This window comes from Gobio gobio (genome assembly GCF_949357685.1).
Source record: "Gobio gobio genome assembly, chromosome: 22".
NCBI classification, from domain to species: Eukaryota; Metazoa; Chordata; class Actinopteri; order Cypriniformes; family Gobionidae; genus Gobio; species Gobio gobio.
In genome coordinates, this window is record NC_137118.1 from 47,678,393 (window position 1) to 47,696,518 (window position 18,126).

An 18,126-nucleotide genomic window follows, 5' to 3' on the forward strand; every position below is an offset into this window, starting at 1 on the left:
TTCGTGTGTGTGCGTGTGCGCGCAAGTTTGTGTGTGTGTGTGTGTGTGCGAGGTGCTTGTGTGTGTTCGTGTGTTTGTGTCTGTGCGTGTGTGTGTGTGCGTGTGTGTGCGCGTGCGTGTGTGCGTGTGTGTGCGCAAGTTTGTGTGTGTGTGTGTGCGAGGTGCTTGTGTGTGTGCGAGGTGCTTGTGTGTGTGTTTGTGTGCGTGCGTGTGTTTGTGTGTGTGTGTGTGTTTTTGTGTGTGTGTGTGTGCGTGCGTGTGTTTGTGTGTGTGTTTTTGTGTGTGTGTGTGTGTGTGCGAGGTGCTTGTGTGTGTGTTTGTGTGCGCGCGTGTGTTTGTGTCTGTGTTTTTGTGTGTGTGTGTGCGAGGTGCTTGTGTGTGTGTTCGTGTGTTTGTGTGTGTGTGCGTGCGTGCGTGCGTTTGCGCGTGTGTGTATGTGTGCATGTGTTTTTGTGTGTGTGTGTGCGCGTGTTTTTGTGTGTGTGTGAGTGCGTGTGTTTTTGTGTGTGTGTGTGTTTTTGTGTGTGTGTTTTTGTGTGTATGAGTGTGTTTTTGTGTGTATGCGTGTGTTTTTGTGTGCGTGTTTTTGTGTGTGCGCGCATGTTTGTGTGTGTGTGCGCATGTTTGTGTGTGTGAATGTGTTAGTGTGTGTGTGTGCGTTTTTGTGTGTGTTCGTGTGCGCGCAAGTTTGTGTGTGTGTGTGTATGTGCGAGGTGCTTGTGTGCGTGTGTGTGCGCAAGTTTGTGTGTGTGTGTGTGCATGGTGCTTGTGTTTGTGTGCGAGGTGCTTGTGTGCGTGTGTGTGCGCAAGTTTGTGTGTGTGTGTGTGCATGGTGCTTGTGTTTGTGTGCGAGGTGCTTGTGTGTGTGTTTGTGTGCGCGCGTGTGTTTGTGTGTGTGTGTGCGAGGTGCTTGTGTGTGTGTTCGTGTGTTTGTGTGTGTGTGTGTGCGTGCGTTTGCGCGTGTGTTTTTGTGTGTGTGTGTGTGCGCGCGCGTGTGTTTTTGTGTGTGTGCGTGTGTTTTTGTGTAAGTGTGTGTGTGTTTTTGTGTGTGTGTGTGTGTGTGTGTGCGTGCGTGTGTTTTTGTGTGTGTGTGTGCGTGTGTTTTTGTGTTTGCGCGTGTGTTTGTGTGTGTGTGTGTGCGCGCGTGTTTGTGTGTGTGAATGTGTTAGTGTGTGTGTGCGTGTGTGTGTGTGTTCATGTGTGTCTGTGCGTGTGCGCGCAAGTTTGTGTGTGTGTGTGTGCGCGAGGTGCTTGTGTGTGTTTGTGTGTGTGCGTGTGTGTGTGTGTGCGCGAGGTGCTTGTGCGTGCGCGTGTGTGTGTGTGTGTGTGTGCGAGGTGCTTGTGTGTGTTTGGGTGTGCGTGTGTTTGTGCGTGTGTGTGTGAGCAGAAGGACAGGAAGTGACCCGAGCCTGATATTCCCCCAAAAACGATCCCATGATTGACTTTCCTCTTTCAGCCGAACACACTCAGAGTTGGATCAAGGTCTTAATTTGACCTTAAAATGGAGCAGAAAGTCTCAAAAAAAAAAATCACAGAATCCGATCATAAAAATGAAATTTACTGTATATATTGTGGAAAAACACGGAATTTGTCAACGTATGGATGCATCTCTTAAAGGGACAGTACACCCAAAAATAAACATTCTGTCATCATTTATTCAATAGTTCAACCTAAAACACAGAATTTGGTCTAAATAAAATGTATTTCATGATTTCAATTGATCAGACATGTTTTTTGATTAATATAATTTAAACTATATATATTATAAAGATTTGATATGCCCCAAAATTTTATTTAATGCACTGCAAAAAATAAAAAAGTTTTCCAGCCCAAATATCACTAAATCGAGATGCATTTACTTGAGATGCAAAATGAAGAAATTAAGTCTTGTTTTCTGAGAAATTGAACAAAATTAGGGCTGCACGATTTGGGGAAATATCTTATTGCGATTATTCTGGTTAAAATTGCGATTTAAAATGTAATTATTATTAATTTTCTTTTCTTTTTTACAAATGAAAATGTGTATTTAACATTTTGTGTTTATATTTTAATATGACTAATATTAATTATTATGATTATTATTATTGCTAAATAAAAATAATACTATTACAATAACATTCATTATTAAAATAGAGCCTTTAAGAATAAAAATAACCGTATAATAATAATAATATTTATATTTTACAGAAAACTTGTCAAATATAAAAACTTGTCAAATATTTTAGACAGCATATGACTAAAAATCATTAGAAAGGTCTAAGGATTTATTGCAAAAAATATATAAAAATCTGTGCTTTTAATCTGTGATATCAATTTCTAAAAGTCTATGTCTTAAATATGAAATATGATTCTCTTATGCATCCACTGTGGGGATTAAAACTCCTGTGCATTGGAGAAAAACATATGGATTGTCATATATGTTTATTTAGAAGTATTATTTTTCTTATTTTCTACCCAAAAGTTTAGTTAGGGCTGCACGATTTGGGGAAAATATCTAATTCTGGTTAAAATTGCAATTTAAAATGCAATTATTATTAATTTTTTTTTTTTTTTTTTTTTTACAAATGAAAAGTGTTTCAGTGCAAAAACACACATAAGGCTGTATCTCCGCAAAGCTTTATCGTATTCAATCCAAACTTGGTACATGTCCTCACAAGCATAACCTGAGGTGACATGCGGCGTTTCAGCACAGCGCCACCTACTGGTCAGGAGATATGAAAAATGGCTATTTTTGCTTATAACTTCGGAACTGTTTGTCCAAAAATCATAAAAGTATTCTCGTTAGATTCGGGACGGCATGCCGAGTCGTCTGATATCATGTCGGCCATTTTGAATTATGTGCTAAAATGCTGTATTTTATGAACTCATGAACGGATTGTTACGAAACTCGGTATGGGTCATCAGCACGATGCCCTGAAGGAGCCTGAGAAACAGCGCCACCTAGTGGATAATTTTTATTTCAAATGCTTATAACTTTAGGTGAGATTGACTTATTTTCTTGGGAGTAACTTTTTTTGTCTCCTGAATCTTTACCGAGTCCAGCGATACCAGACTTGCCAGGTTTTGGCGTATGGTTTGTGCCGCGTTGTAATTTAGCGCTTAAAAAACGTTAGCTGATATCTTCGAAACCGCTAGTCCGATCGAGACGAAACCAGCGCCAGAAGTTCAGAAACATAGGTCGATAGTTATACTTTAATGCCCAAATGTCAAAATATTGATAGTAAGGGGGTGTAAAATCCAATCAAAGTCAGATGTCAGTCATTTTTTACGTGTTTTTTCATATGAATGTCTATAACTCCTAAACGAAATTAGATATTTTCACCAAAATGAACACACACATGTATGGACACATTAAAAAAATGGCAGGATTGTGCCTCTTGGTGGCGCTATAATTAAACAAAATATGACATTGGCTCTATACAACTCAATGTTTTAATTGTGGGGTTTTAACATTTTTGCTTAAAATTGTCATCTATGTCTTCTGTCTATAATTGGTCTTAAAGGTGCAGTGTGTAATATTTATGAGGATCTATTGACAGAAACGCAATATAACACACATAACTAATGTTTACATAATGAACCGTTGTGTGTTTATTACCTTAGAATGAGCCGTTTCTATTCACACACACACACCGCGGGTTCCTTACAGTGACGTCACTGTCATGTTTCTACGGTGGCCCTAAAGGGACAAACTTCCCTACAGAGCGCTAGTCACTCTCTGCTGTCTCAGACCACATGTTTGTCCTGTGTGGGCCACCGTAGCTTCTCTATGTGCTTCTAAAGGGAGGGGTGAGCGTTTTAGGCCCATAAAAGAAGGGCGTACGGCATTATTACGACACCAGGGTGAGTAAACGATGGCTTGATGTTCAGTTTAGGGTGAGCTGTGCCTTTAAACGGAATGAAGTGAGAAATGTTGCACTGACGTTGAAGCGCTGAGTGAGCGTCTTCATCTGCTAATGCTGGTGTTTGTGTGTCTCAGGCGCCATGCAGACCCCAGAGGCCGGCGCCGACTCCACCTCCAGCGTTCCTCTTCAGACCAGTGTGCCCAGTGTGCCCAGTGTGCCTGTGCAGCCGGCGGGCAGCGGCCAGCAGGGGGCGTCTCAGGTGCCCGTCCAGCAGCAGGTGAGTGCCCGCTGGCATAAAGCACCTTCAGTTTTTCCTAGGGCTGTAACGATTTGACCAAAAATAAAAACCTCGATTAATTGAACATTTGACCTCGATTAGGCTAATCTTCATTTTTGGGTGAACTATCCCTTTAAGTAACACTTAAGGGTTTTTTTCTGCAACACCCTTTGGTTTAAGGGAAACATAAGGGCGAACTTAAGGGAAAATTACACTTAATGTGCTTTATGCAACTTCATCTCTCTACAAACACACTGTGACTGCAGTACCGCAACAAACACACCACAGACCGTCCAAAAACTAGCCTCATACAAATTTGACACATCTATGTTTTTATGCAACTGAACATACAGAAGCCAATCCATATGATGACCTCTGAGACGCATGGGAATGTGAAGTGTCCATTATAAGCTGCCTGAGACTCAGTGTGTGTGTGTGTGTGTGTGTGTGTGTGTGTGTGTGTGTGTGTGTGTGTGTTTCAGGCGCAGACTGTTCAGCAGGTCCAGCATGTGTATCAGGCACAGGTGCAGTACGTTCAGGAGGAGAACAGCGGAGTTTACACCAACGGGACCATGTGAGTGTTCTCATCTCAAACATAACAAATAAACCATCTGTCAATTCACTCGCTCTCATGTGCATTTATTTCTTCTGACACACACACACACACACACACACACACACACACACACACACACACACACACACACACACACACACACACACACACACCACTCAGGCATAACATGACTGATGACCTCCTGTTAGTGGGTGGGATATATTAGGCAGCAAGTGAACATTTAGTCCTCAGAGTTGCTGTGTTAGAAGCAGGATCATGAAGGACCAGTGGAGAACCGGCCACAGGGTCATGGAGGACCAGTGGAGAACCGGCCACAGGGTCATGGAGGACCAGTGGAGAACCGGCCACAGGGTCATGAAGGACCAGTGGAGAACCGGCCACAGGGTCATGGAGGACCAGTGGAGAACCGGCCACAGGGTCATGAAGGACCAGTGGAGAACCAGCCACAGGGTCATGGAGGACCAGTGGAGAACCGGCCACAGGGTCATGGAGGACCAGTAGAGAACCGGCCACAGGGTCATGAAGGACCAGTGGAGAACCGGCCACAGGGTCATGGAGGACCAGTGGAGAACCGGCCACAGGGTCATGAAGGACCAGTGGAGAACCGGCCACAGGGTCATGAAGGACCAGTGGAGAACCGGCCACAGGGTCATGGAGGACCAGTAGAGAACCGGCCACAGGGTCATGAAGGACCAGTGGAGAACCAGCCACAGGGTCATGGAGGACCAGTGGAGAACCGGCCACAGGGTCATGGAGGACCAGTGGAGAACCGGCCACAGGGTCATGAAGGACCAGTGGAGAACCGGCCACAGGGTCATGAAGGACCAGTGGAGAACCAGCCACAGGGTCATGGAGGACCAGTGGAGAACCGGCCACAGGGTCATGAAGGACCAGTGGAGAACCGGCCACAGGGTCATGAAGGACCAGTGGAGAACCGGCCACAGGGTCATGAAGGACCAGTGGAGAACCGGCCACAGGGTCATGGAGGACCAGTGGAGAACCGGCCACAGGGTCATGAAGGACCAGTGGAGAACCGGCCACAGGGTCATGGAGGACCAGTGGAGAACCGGCCACAGGGTCATGAAGGACCAGTGGAGAACCGGCCACAGGGTCATGAAGGACCAGTGGAGAACCGGCCACAGGGTCATGGAGGACCAGTAGAGAACCAGCCACAGGGTCATGGAGGACCAGTGGAGAACCGGCCACAGGGTCATGAAGGACCAGTGGAGAACCGGCCACAGGGTCATGAAGGACCAGTGGAGAACCGGCCACAGGGTCATGGAGGACCAGTGGAGAACCGGCCACAGGGTCATGAAGGACCAGTGGAGAACCAGCCACAGGGTCATGGAGGACCAGTGGAGAACCGGCCACAGGGTCATGGAGGACCAGTAGAGAACCAGCCACAGGGTCATGGAGGACCAGTGGAGAACCGGCCACAGGGTCATGAAGGACCAGTGGAGAACCGGCCACAGGGTCATGAAGGACCAGTGGAGAACCGGCCACAGGGTCATGAAGGACCAGTGGAGAACCGGCCACAGGGTCATGAAGGACCAGTGGAGAACCGGCCACAGGGTCATGGAGGACCAGTGGAGAACCGGCCACAGGGTCATGAAGGACCAGTGGAGAACCAGCCACAGGGTCATGGAGGACCAGTGGAGAACCGGCCACAGGGTCATGGAGGACCAGTAGAGAACCAGCCACAGGGTCATGGAGGACCAGTGGAGAACCGGCCACAGGGTCATGAAGGACCAGTGGAGAACCGGCCACAGGGTCATGAAGGACCAGTGGAGAACCGGCCACAGGGTCATGGAGGACCAGTGGAGAACCGGCCACAGGGTCATGAAGGACCAGTGGAGAACCGGCCACAGGGTCATGGAGGACCAGTGGAGAACCGGCCACAGGGTCATGAAGGACCAGTGGAGAACCGGCCACAGGGTCATGGAGGACCAGTGGAGAACCGGCCACAGGATCATGGAGGACCAGTGGAGAACCGGCCACAGGGTCATGGAGGACCAGTGGAGAACCGGCCACAGGGTCATGGAGGACCAGTGGAGAACCGGCCACAGGGTCATGGAGGACCAGTGGAGAACCGGCCACAGGGTCATGGAGGACCAGTGGAGAACCAGCCACAGGGTCATGAAGGACCAGTGGAGAACCGGCCACAGGGTCATGGAGGACCAGTGGAGAACCGGCCACAGGGTCATGGAGGACCAGTGGAGAACCGGCCACAGGGTCATGGAGGACCAGTGGAGAACCGGCCACAGGATCATGGAGGACCAGTGGAGAACCGGCCACAGGGTCATGGAGGACCAGTGGAGAACCGGCCACAGGGTCATGGAGGACCAGTGGAGAACCGGCCACAGGGTCATGGAGGACCAGTGGAGAACCGGCCACAGGGTCATGGAGGACCAGTGGAGAACCGGCCACAGGGTCATGGAGGACCAGTGGAGAACCGGCCACAGGGTCATGAAGGAACAGTGGAGAACCGGCCACAGGGTCATGGAGGACCAGTGGAGAACCGGCCACAGGGTCATGAAGGACCAGTGGAGAACCGGCCACAGGGTCATGGAGGACCAGTGGAGAACCGGCCACAGGGTCATGGAGGACCAGTGGAGAACCGGCCACAGGGTCATGAAGGACCAGTGGAGAACCAGCCACAGGGTCATGAAGGAACAGTGGAGAACCGGCCACAGGGTCATGGAGGACCAGTGGAGAACCGGCCACAGGGTCATGAAGGACCAGTGGAGAACCGGCCACAGGGTCATGGAGGACCAGTGGAGAACCGGCCACAGGGTCATGGAGGACCAGTGGAGAACCAGTGTGTGTGTGTGTGTGTGTGTGTGTGTGTGTGTGTGTGTGTGTGTGTGTGGCTTACCTGGGGAACACATGGCACCAGGTGCATTATGGGAAGAAGGCGTGGCCGCAGAGGCAGTGATGCTTTGGGCAATGTTCTGCTGGGAAACATGGAGGCCCCACCTCGCAACTTACAGGACTTAAAGGATCTGCTGCTAACATCTTGGTGTCAGATACCACAGCACACCTTCAGGGGTCTAGAGGAGTCCATCAGAGACGGGTCAGGAAAAGGGGGACCAACACAATATTAGGTGGTCATAATGTTATGCCTGATCGGTGTATATATAAAAATAAAATGTGCTTATATATTAATATGACTAATAATAATAATTATTATTACTATTATTACTAAATAAAAATAACAAAAACCTGTCATTTGAAATTAAGGTTGCATGACTGAGTAAAGCACGTTTAGTGTCTGATTTACACACGGTGTGTGTGTGTGTGTGAGTGTGTGTGTGTGTGTGTGTGTGTGTCACTGAAACATGACTGGAGTGTGTCCAGCAGGGCTCGACATTAAGCCTCCTCATGTGTAGATCACTCCTTCACTTGTCTGAGGAAAACATTTGCTTGTCCAGAAAAAAAATTATAATTTGTGTTGTAAATATTATTTCTTCAGAATAAATTTTCTCATTAGTGTTCAGTCAGCTTTGGCATATTAAAATCTGCATATTTATGATATTTTGACCTTCATAAAGGGCATTTTCCCCCTAATCGTTATAAATATATGCTTCATCTTCCATTTTATATTCTTGAATTTGATCAATATATTTAATTAGAATAAGACAATATAGAGCTGTTCCCAATCACATTAAACATTTACACTGGAAAACTACAACTGCATTAAATAGCGTTATGAGATTATTTTAAAAAAGTTTAATTTTATTTTTAATTTACAAATGTTGGAAATGCTATTAAACATGACACTAAACTGCCAGTAGGTGTCGGCAGGTGACCGTCTGAATGAGCGAGTCATTGAGTCATTGATTCAAATGATTTGCTCAAACGGCTGATTTGTTCAGGGATGAAGCAGTTCTTTATGAATGAGTTATTGATTCAATTATTTGCTCAAACGGCTGATTCGTTCAGGGAATGAGGCAGTTGTTTATAAACGAGTCATTGATTCAAACGATTTGCTCAAACGGCTGATTTGTTCAGGGATGAGGCAGTTGTTTATAAAAGAGTCATTGATTCAAACGATTTGCTCAAATGGCTGATTCGTTCAGGGATGAGGCAGTTGTTTATGAATGAGTCATTGATTCAAACGATTCGCTCAAACGGCTGATTCGTTCAGGGATGAGGCAGTTGTTTATAAACGAGTCATTGATTCAAACGATTTGCTCAAACGGCTGATTCGTTCAGGGATGAGGCAGTTGTTTATGAATGAGTCATTGATTCAAACGATTCGCTCAAACGGCTGATTCGTTCAGGGATGAGGCAGTTGTTTATAAACGAATCATTGATTCAAACGATTTGCTCAAACGGCTGATTCGTTTAGGGATGAGGCAGTTGTTTATAAACGAATCATTGATTCAAACAATTTGCTCAAACGGCTGATTTGTTCAGGAATGAGACAGTTGTTTATGAACGAGTCATTGATTCAAACGATTCGCTCAAACGGCTGATTCGTTCAGGGATGAGGCAGTTGTTTATAAACGAATCATTGATTCAAACGATTTGCTCAAACGGCTGATTCGTTCAGGGATGAGGCAGTTGTTTATAAACGAATCATTGATTAAAAACGATTTGCTCAAACGGCTGATTCGTTCAGGGATGAGGCAGTTGTTTATAAACGAATCATTGATTCAAACGATTTGCTCAAACGGCTGATTTGTTCAGGAATGAGGCAGTTGTTTATGAACGAGTCATTGATTCAAGCGATTCGCTCAAACGGCTGATTCGTTCAGGGATGAGGCAGTTGTTTATGAATGAGTTATTGATTCAAACGATTCGCTCAAACGGCTGATTCGTTCAGGGAATGAGGCAGTTGTTTATGAATGAGTCATTGAATCTTTGACTCAACCAATTCGCTCAAACGGCTGATTTGTTCAGGGATGAGGCAGTTGTTTATAAACGAATCATTGATTCAAACGATTTGCTCAAACGGCTGATTCGTTCAGGGATGAGGCAGTTGTTTATAAACGAATCATTGATTCAAACGATTTGCTCAAACGGCTGATTCGTTCAGGGATGAGGCAGTTGTTTATAAACGAATCATTGATTCAAACGATTTGCTCAAACGGCTGATTTGTTCAGGAATGAGGCAGTTGTTTATGAACGAGTCATTGATTCAAACGATTCGCTCAAACGGCTGATTCGTTCAGGGAATGAGGCAGTTGTTTATGAATGAGTCATTGAATCTTTGACTCAACCAATTCGCTCAAACGGCTGATTTGTTCAGGAATGAAAACACAGATGTGTTATGGTTCTGCTGTGATCTTTGAACTATTTTTCACTGCTGAAACAGAAAAAAAACAGTCAATATTGCGTGTAAAATGTAAAATATGAATTACTTGTTTATTGAGCGGTCATATGAAATGTCCAGTCGTGATGGTTTTCAGCACTCTTGGTCGTGTGATGTTGCTTAACAATCGTATGTTATAAATATAACAACTGCACATTTTGAATGTTTAGAGGTAAGTTAACAGAGTTTCTCTGTGTGAGCGGCGCTCATTTGTTATGATTTGTCCTCATGAGGCTGTGAGAGCCTCAACCTTGTTACCGTCAGTACATTATATATTACTTACACCAGTGGTGGAATGTAACGAGATACAAATACTTTGTTACTTTACTTAAGTACATTTTTCGCGTATCTGTACATTACTTAAGTCGAATCAATAGTGCATACTTTTGACTTTTACTTCGTTACATTTTGCAGCAATTATTATACTTTCTACTCTACTACATTTCTACAACGTTTGTTACATTTTCTGATCAGTTTCAGGGCTCGACATTAGGCCTTCTTGTAATGAACTGACGTTAAGGTTGCGCTGTTGACAGTTCCATAAACAATTAATTAACAAAAAGTCCCTTACATTTTAGATGCAATATATTAACTGTTTTTGTTCTATTTCAGCAGCGAAAATAGTTCCAAACAAAGCAGCATCAGTGTGTGTTACTGAATGATTCAGTGTTTGAATGAATCGGTTGAATCAAAGATTCACTGACCTGTTCATAAACGACTGCCTCATTCTTGAACGAATCAGCCGTTTGAACGAATCGACTCAATGATTCACTCATTAAGACCTGCCGGCACCACATTTCTTATATGTATTCAAAAAAAAAATATTTAAAATAATCTCATAACATCATTTAATTAAGTTGTAATATTTCAGTGTAAATTATTTAACTTGATTGGTAACAGCCCTATAGTGTCTTATTCTAATTGAATGTATTGATAAAATGTAAGAATATAAAAGGAAAGCTGAAGCATATCCTATATTTAATAAGATTAGGGGGGAAAATGCCCTTTATTAAAGGTAAAAATATCATAAATATGCAGATTTAAATACGTCAAAGCTGTTCATTGAACACTATAGTGAGAATATTGCTTCAGAATAATGATATTTAACTCTGCAGATCACCTGATAACCAGAATTGTAAGTCAGAATTGTAGCCTGGGCCACAGATGGTAAGCACAATCACATTAACCCCAAAACTAACTTAGTTAAAATAAGTTTTTTTATTTATTTATTTTTATTATTAGAATATAGACATTAAAGGGATAGTTCACCCAAAAATAAAGATTATCCCATGATTTACTCTCCCTCAAGTCATCCAAGGTGTGTGTGACATTCTTCTCTCAGACCAATAAAATCTGAGTTATATTACAAAAGTTCAGGCTAATCCAAGCATTAGAATAGCAGTAGTTGCTCTGTTTTTAAAGTCCATAAAAAGTGCATCTGTCCATCATATAACTGCTCCACACAGCTCTGGGGTGTTAATAAAGGCCTTCTGAAGCGAATCAACGCGTTTATGTTAGAAAAATATCCATATTTAAAACTTTATCAAGTAAAGTTCCAGCCGATGGATTTCCGTGGAAAAGTGTTGAATGTTGAAAGTGAAACTCGAGATGTGTTTGTGACGTCATGACCTGGTCGTGTTAGTCTTTCCATCCGCAGGCGAACTTTCAACACTTTCTCCAGAAATTGAACACAGAAGGCGGTCGGCCGAAACTCTACTTGATAAAGTTATAAATATGGATATTTTTCTCACACAAACGCATCGATTCGCTTCAGAAGGCCTTTATTAACACCCCAGAGCCGCTGGAGCAGTTATATGATGGACAGATGCACTTTTATGGACTTCAAAAACAGAGCAACTACTGCTATTCTAATGTTTGGATTAGCCTGAACTTTTGTAATATAACTCAGATTTTATTCGTCTTCGTGAAAGAAGAATGTCACACACACCTCAGATGACTTGAGGGTGAGTAAATCATGGGATAATTTAAATTTTTGGGTGAACTATCCCTTTAAAGAGAATAAATTAAATTGTTATGCAAGTAGTTTTACTTTTAAAGCACATTTAAAATCAGGTACTTTTTACTTAAGCAGGGTTGTCATTGTGTACTTCTACTTTTACTAAAGTAAATATATCTCTGGGTATTTGTACTTTTACTTAAAGGGTTAGTTCACCCAAAAATGTAAATTGTGTCATTAATGACTGACCCTCATGTGGTTGGACACCCGTCAGACCTCCGTTCATCTTCAGACACAAATGAAGATATTTTAGTGTAAATCTGATGCTCTGAAAGGCCTCCATTGGCTCAACTTTACACTCTCAAGACCCTTAAAAGACACTAAAGACTAAAGTTACAAAGTCCATCTCACTACAGCGGCTCTACAATAACTTTATGAAGACGAGAATAGTTTCTGTGCGCAAAAAAACCCTAAATAACGACTTATATAGTGATGACGATTTCAAAACACGGCCTCATGAAGCTTCAGAGCGTTATGAGTCAGTGAGTCGATTCAGCGGTTTGGCGGTTTGACACGCAATTCGAATCATGATTCGACTCACTGATTCATAACGCTCCTAACCACTGAATCGACTCACTGATTCATAACGCTCTGAACCGCTGAATCGACTCACTGATTCATAACGCTTCGAACCGCTGATTCGACTCACTGATTCATAACGCTTCGAACCGCTGATTTGACTCACTGATTCATAACGCTCTGAACCGCTGAATCGACTCACTGATTCATAACGCTTCGAAGCTTCATGATGCCGTGTTTTGAAATCGTCATCACTATATAAGTCGTTATTTAGGGTTTTTTGCGCACAGAAACTATTGTCGTCTTCATAAAGTTATTGTAGAGCCGCTGTAGTGAGATGGACTTTGTAACTTTAGTCTTTAGTGTCTTTTAAGGGTCTTGAGAGTGTAAAGTTGAGCCAATGGAGGCCTTTCAGAGCATCAGATTTACACTAAAATATCTTCATTTGTGTCTGAAGATGAACGGAGGTCTGACGGGTGTCCAACCACATGAGGCTCAGTCATTAATGACACAATTTACAGTTTCATTTTCAATTTTCACCACTGACTTACACTAATGACTGCAGAATCGCTCTCACACTTTGGAAGCTTGTTATTGATGTTTTAATCCTTTCCCTCGGCCCTTCAGAGCCTCCACTTGTGCCGGATGGGCGTTAGTGTGGGTCAGTGAGAGCTTCCTCCAGCTGAACTCTCTCCTCAGAGCGTCTGGATGGCTCATATGTAGACATCCACTCAGCAAGAGGCTAAGATCTTCTAAATTGGCTATTATAAATCAAATGTCATCAGCCGAATGGTGAAAGCACGCATCAGAATGGCAATCAAAAGCAATGTTCTCTATAAAACAGTTATGCTTTGGTGATTTCTGTATCCATGGAAACGGCACTCTCACCTGACGACGAAAGGATGCCAACCCATAAACACACGACTTCTGATGCGTCTCGAGTCAATTAAAGCAACTCCACTTTTTTTGAAAATAGCCTCATTTTACGAGTCCCCTAGAGTTAAATAGTTGAGTTTTACCGTTTTTGAATCCATTCAGCCGATCTTTGTATCTGGCACTTTTAGCATAGCTTAGCATACATCATTGATTCTGATCAGTCCATTAGCATCTCATTCAAAAAATGACCAAAGAGTGCCGGTCACATTGAAAGTTCTCCAGCTGGGCTACTTTCAGACGCTGTAATATCATTGCGCCGCGAAGATCCGCGACTATTGCACAGGAATGAGAAAGTAGTTCCTAGCCATATAGGTGTAGAAAATCACAACTTTTAATTTTCAGTTGGTCTTAGCACACGATGTAACTGTAGAAGAGTCAAGTTTTAAATAGGAAAAATATTGAAAGTGTCTTTGGTCATTTTTTGAATGAGATGCTAATGGACTGATCAGAATCAATGATGTATGCTAAGCTATGCTAAAAGTGCCAGATACAAAGATCGGCTGAATGGATTCAAAAACGGTAAAACTCAACTATTTAACTCTAGGGGACTCGTAAAATGAGCCTATTTTCAAAAAAAGTGGAGTTGCTTTAAAGAGTGAGCCGATATAGAGACAGAGCGTATTTAGGCCACGCCCACACCGGGGGGGAAACAATCCAACGCTCTCCATTGACTTTGCATTGCGTGAAGCGGCTCCTTGTCATTTCGGACTTATAACAAAAAACAGAACAATGTCTAAAAGCTGATATGTGACAAAGTGTACAGCAAACAAGCTAAAAAACACAGAATAAGTTTTTATAAGCTGTCGACCCCAAAAAACGAGAGACAAAAGTGGATAAAGGCAGTAAAACGTGACGCTTCAGCTGAAGAATGGGGACATTTTGGGATCCTGACACTCAGTGTGTCTCAGTTTGTCTATGTGTGCAGTAAATATGTTGTCACTGTTAAGTCAAATATCCAAATGTCAGTTTTATTCAGGGTTCCCACTCGTCCTGGAAAACACATGGAAAATTAGAGAAAATGTAAAATGTCCTGGAAAATCTTGTTGTTGTCTGGGAAAATTCTTTAAAAAAAGTTATTTCTTTAGCCGAGTATAAAGAGTTTATCTCTGGCCCAAACAATTAGCGCTAGTTGCAGAAAGCACAAGTTCAGGAATGCTGAGTTTGATAAGTATGAGTATTATTTTGAATAATGATGTTTAATAGCTAATGCTATAACTGCTCAAATGTGTGCAGTGAATGTTAACTCGTAAGCTGCTCCCTAATCACATCATTTTGATATAAAGTTACATTTGTGTGTTATAAAGTCAGAATTGCGTGATATAAACTCGCAAGTCTTTTCTTCACAATTGACTTTTTTGCGCAGTTGCGAGTTTATATCTTGCACTTCTGACTTCTTTTCTCAGAATTGTGAGATCTAAACTGCAATTGCAATTTATAAAGTCCAATTCTGAGGAACAAAAGAATTGCAACAATTTTGCGCGTTTATATCACAAATATGTAAACTCGCAATTGCGAGAAAGTCAGAATAGCGAGATAAAGTCACAATTACCTTTTCTTTCTATTCTGTGGAGTAAACAAGCTTCCATAGTCATAATGTATGATTAAGAGCTCATATTGAAAAATGCTGGATTGTTAAGTAATGGCGATAAACTGGACGGCTTTTAAAGCAATATTTGGCGTGATCTTGTCTTTTATTCCCGCCGTAGTAAATTGAAAATGTCCTGGAAAATGGTTGCTGAAAAAGAGTGGGAACCCTGTTTATATATGATATTTCCTGTCTCTGATATCGTTCTCCTGTAGTGTGTGCACTTCTCAGTGTAATATAACGTCTCAAAAAATTCACTTTTTTGTCGTTAAACGCTCGTTTTTTGGGTCAATAGCTTATAAAAACGTCTGTGTTTTTGGTTGTGGGTTTTGTTTAGCTTGTTTGCTGTACACTTTGTCACATATCAGCTTTTAGACATTGTTCTGTTTTTTGTTATAAGTCCGAAATGACAAGGAGCCGCTTCACGCAATGCAAAATCAATGGAGGCTGTTGGATTGTCGGTGGGCGTGGCCTCCAGATTATGACGCGTGTCGCTCTGTCTCTATAGAAATGTTTGTGTTTGTTTCATTGGCAGACGGACGTATTCATATTCAGAACCGCAGCTGTACAACCAGAATAGTGGCGGGAACTACTTCGATACGCAGGGCGGCTCCGCCCAGGTGAGCGCGGTGGTGACCAATCACAGCATGGCTAACAACGGCAACGGCGCTCTGGCCATGGGGCTGTCGGGAGGACAGATCATCAGCAGCTCTGGGGCCTATCTGATTGGAGGAAACTCCATGGATGGCTCCGCCCCTCACACCGCAGCTCAGACCACCAGAGCCTCCCCCGCCACGGTGAGCTCCAATCACAGCGCTCCCAGCTCTTAAAGCGACAGTGCACACAAAAATGTAAATTCTGTCATTAATTCCTCACCCTCATGTGGTTGGACACCCGTCAGACCTCCGTTCATCTTCAGACACAAATGAAGATATTTTAGTGTAAATCTGATGCTGAGAAAGGCTTCAGATAGGCCTCCATTGGCATTCAGTACATTTACACTCACAAGACCCATAAAAGGCTCTAAAAACGCCGTTACAAAGTCCATCTCACCACAGTGACTCTACAATCATTTTACGAAGCGACGACAATAGTTATTGTGCGCAAAAAAAATCTAAATAACACCTTTATCCAGCTTGTTCTTGTCTTCCGTGTGTGTCTCCACGACGCATGCGTGAGAATATGACGCAGATCCGGCGTTCGGACACATGACCCAGAAGAGATTTGTTCACCAGCAGAGGAAGACGCGCGTGTCTCAGCTGTTGAATTCTACACTGATCGTGCTTTAGGTCTCGGCGTAGTTCTCAAAATGGGTTAAAGTGGCATTTCATGGATTCCCGAACGCCGGATCTGCTCATATTCTCACGCATGCGTCGTGGAGACACACACGGAAGACAAGAACAAGTTGGATAAAGGTGTTATTTTGATTTTTTTTTGCGCACAAAAACTATTGTCGTCGCATCGTAAAATGATTGTAGAGTCACTGTGGTGAGATGGACTTTGTAACGGCGTTTTTAGTGCCTTTTATGGGTCTTGTGAGTGTAAATGTACTGAATGCCAATGGAGGCCAATCTGAAGCCTTTCTCAGCATCAGCTTTACACTAAAATATCTTCATTTGTGTCTGAAGATGAACGGAGGTCTGACGGGTGTCCAACCACATGAGGCTCAGTCATTAATGACACAATTTACATTTTTGGGTGAACTAACCCTTTAAAGGGACAGTGCACACAAAAGCCCTCAGAGTTTCTTTCTTGTGTTGAACATCAACAGTTGTGGAAGTCAACAGAACATCATCTTCTATGATCAGCGGAAGAAAGAAACTAATATAATGAGTAAATGAGGATTTCTGGGTGATCTATCCCTTCATCCCTCATGTTATTTCCACCCATTTCCTGAAAATGCTAGTTTTGGGATCAAAAACGATCACCAAATATTGGATTCAATCTTGCAATGTCAAAATGCAATGTTTCTTCAAAAGTGGTGTTTTACAAAAACAAAAAGCATTTTTTTACTGCTTATTAGTACCCATTTATAATAATTATAATACGTTTTATTTATGGAAAGCATCAGTACTAAGAACACTATAAGACAATAAAGCGCTGGACGATATACGAGATTTACAGTGATCGTAGTTCTCATTGATCGACACGGTTTATATTGTGGATAATTGATATTACAGGGTTTCCGCTGGTCTTAAAGTCGGCATGAAACGGAAGTTGAGATCGTCTTTTTCTCCTTATTGTGACGTATATCCGAGAGAAACGGCTTCGAAAAATGTAGGGCAGGGCTTGATTTCGTCCTTCGGGAATTGATTGGATCAAGTTGGGCGTTGCTAACAAAATGGAGGCAGATTTTAATGCCCGTTTGCATTCGATCTATCTCTTAAATAAATGTATTTTCTCTCTAAATCTTTTCTACATATGTTACTGAGCATATTTCCTCACTTTCCGCTGGTTAATGCTACAGATTTCACTTATTTTAAGCCTTTTATGGCTTTATTTCTGTAAAACTTTTTATTCACTTATTTTAAAGGCGGCATGAAATCAAATTTTACAATTCGTAGTTTTATATGTAATATTGTAGTGTTTACTATAACTGATTTATTCTTTAAAAGATGAAGCCTCTCAGAAACCTGTCACATTTTTCTCGGTGTACACACTTCTCCAGGAAGGCAAAAAGAGAGAAATATATGAGAAATAAAAGCTTTTTTATGTAAAAATTACTCAATATAGTCTGACGAACAGCTTGTCGTGACGGCTTGACTGAGGAATGCAGTGAGTGTCTTATAAAGGAGAGCTGAGGAAACTAAAATGAGTGAAATCTGTAGCATAAACCAGCGTAAAGTGAGGAAATATGCTCAGTAACATATGTAGAAAAGATTTAGAGAGAAAATACATTTATTTAAGTGATAGATCGAGTTTTTCCTCCACAGCTGAGTGCAAACTTCAAATCTGCCTCCATTTTGTTAGCAACGCCCAACTTCCAACAAACCAATCAATTCCCGAAGGACGAAATCAAGCGAATTTAATGCAGACTTTAAAGTCTTAAGTGT

At 42.6% G+C, this 18,126-nt stretch overlaps 1 protein-coding gene across 1 annotated transcript in view; it reads left to right on the forward strand.

The window, feature by feature from the left end:
- The window catches only part of rfx3 (regulatory factor X, 3 (influences HLA class II expression)), an 81,649-nt gene that overhangs the window by 35,902 nt on the left and 27,621 nt on the right, over positions 1-18,126 (forward strand). The window contains exons 2-4 of the mRNA XM_079803828.1: positions 3,980-4,122; positions 4,605-4,696; positions 15,609-15,870. Of these exons, the coding sequence (XP_079659954.1) occupies positions 3,985-4,122; positions 4,605-4,696; positions 15,609-15,870 (492 nt within the window). The 5' untranslated portion in view covers positions 3,980-3,984. The remainder of the gene's footprint in view (positions 1-3,979; positions 4,123-4,604; positions 4,697-15,608; positions 15,871-18,126) is intronic.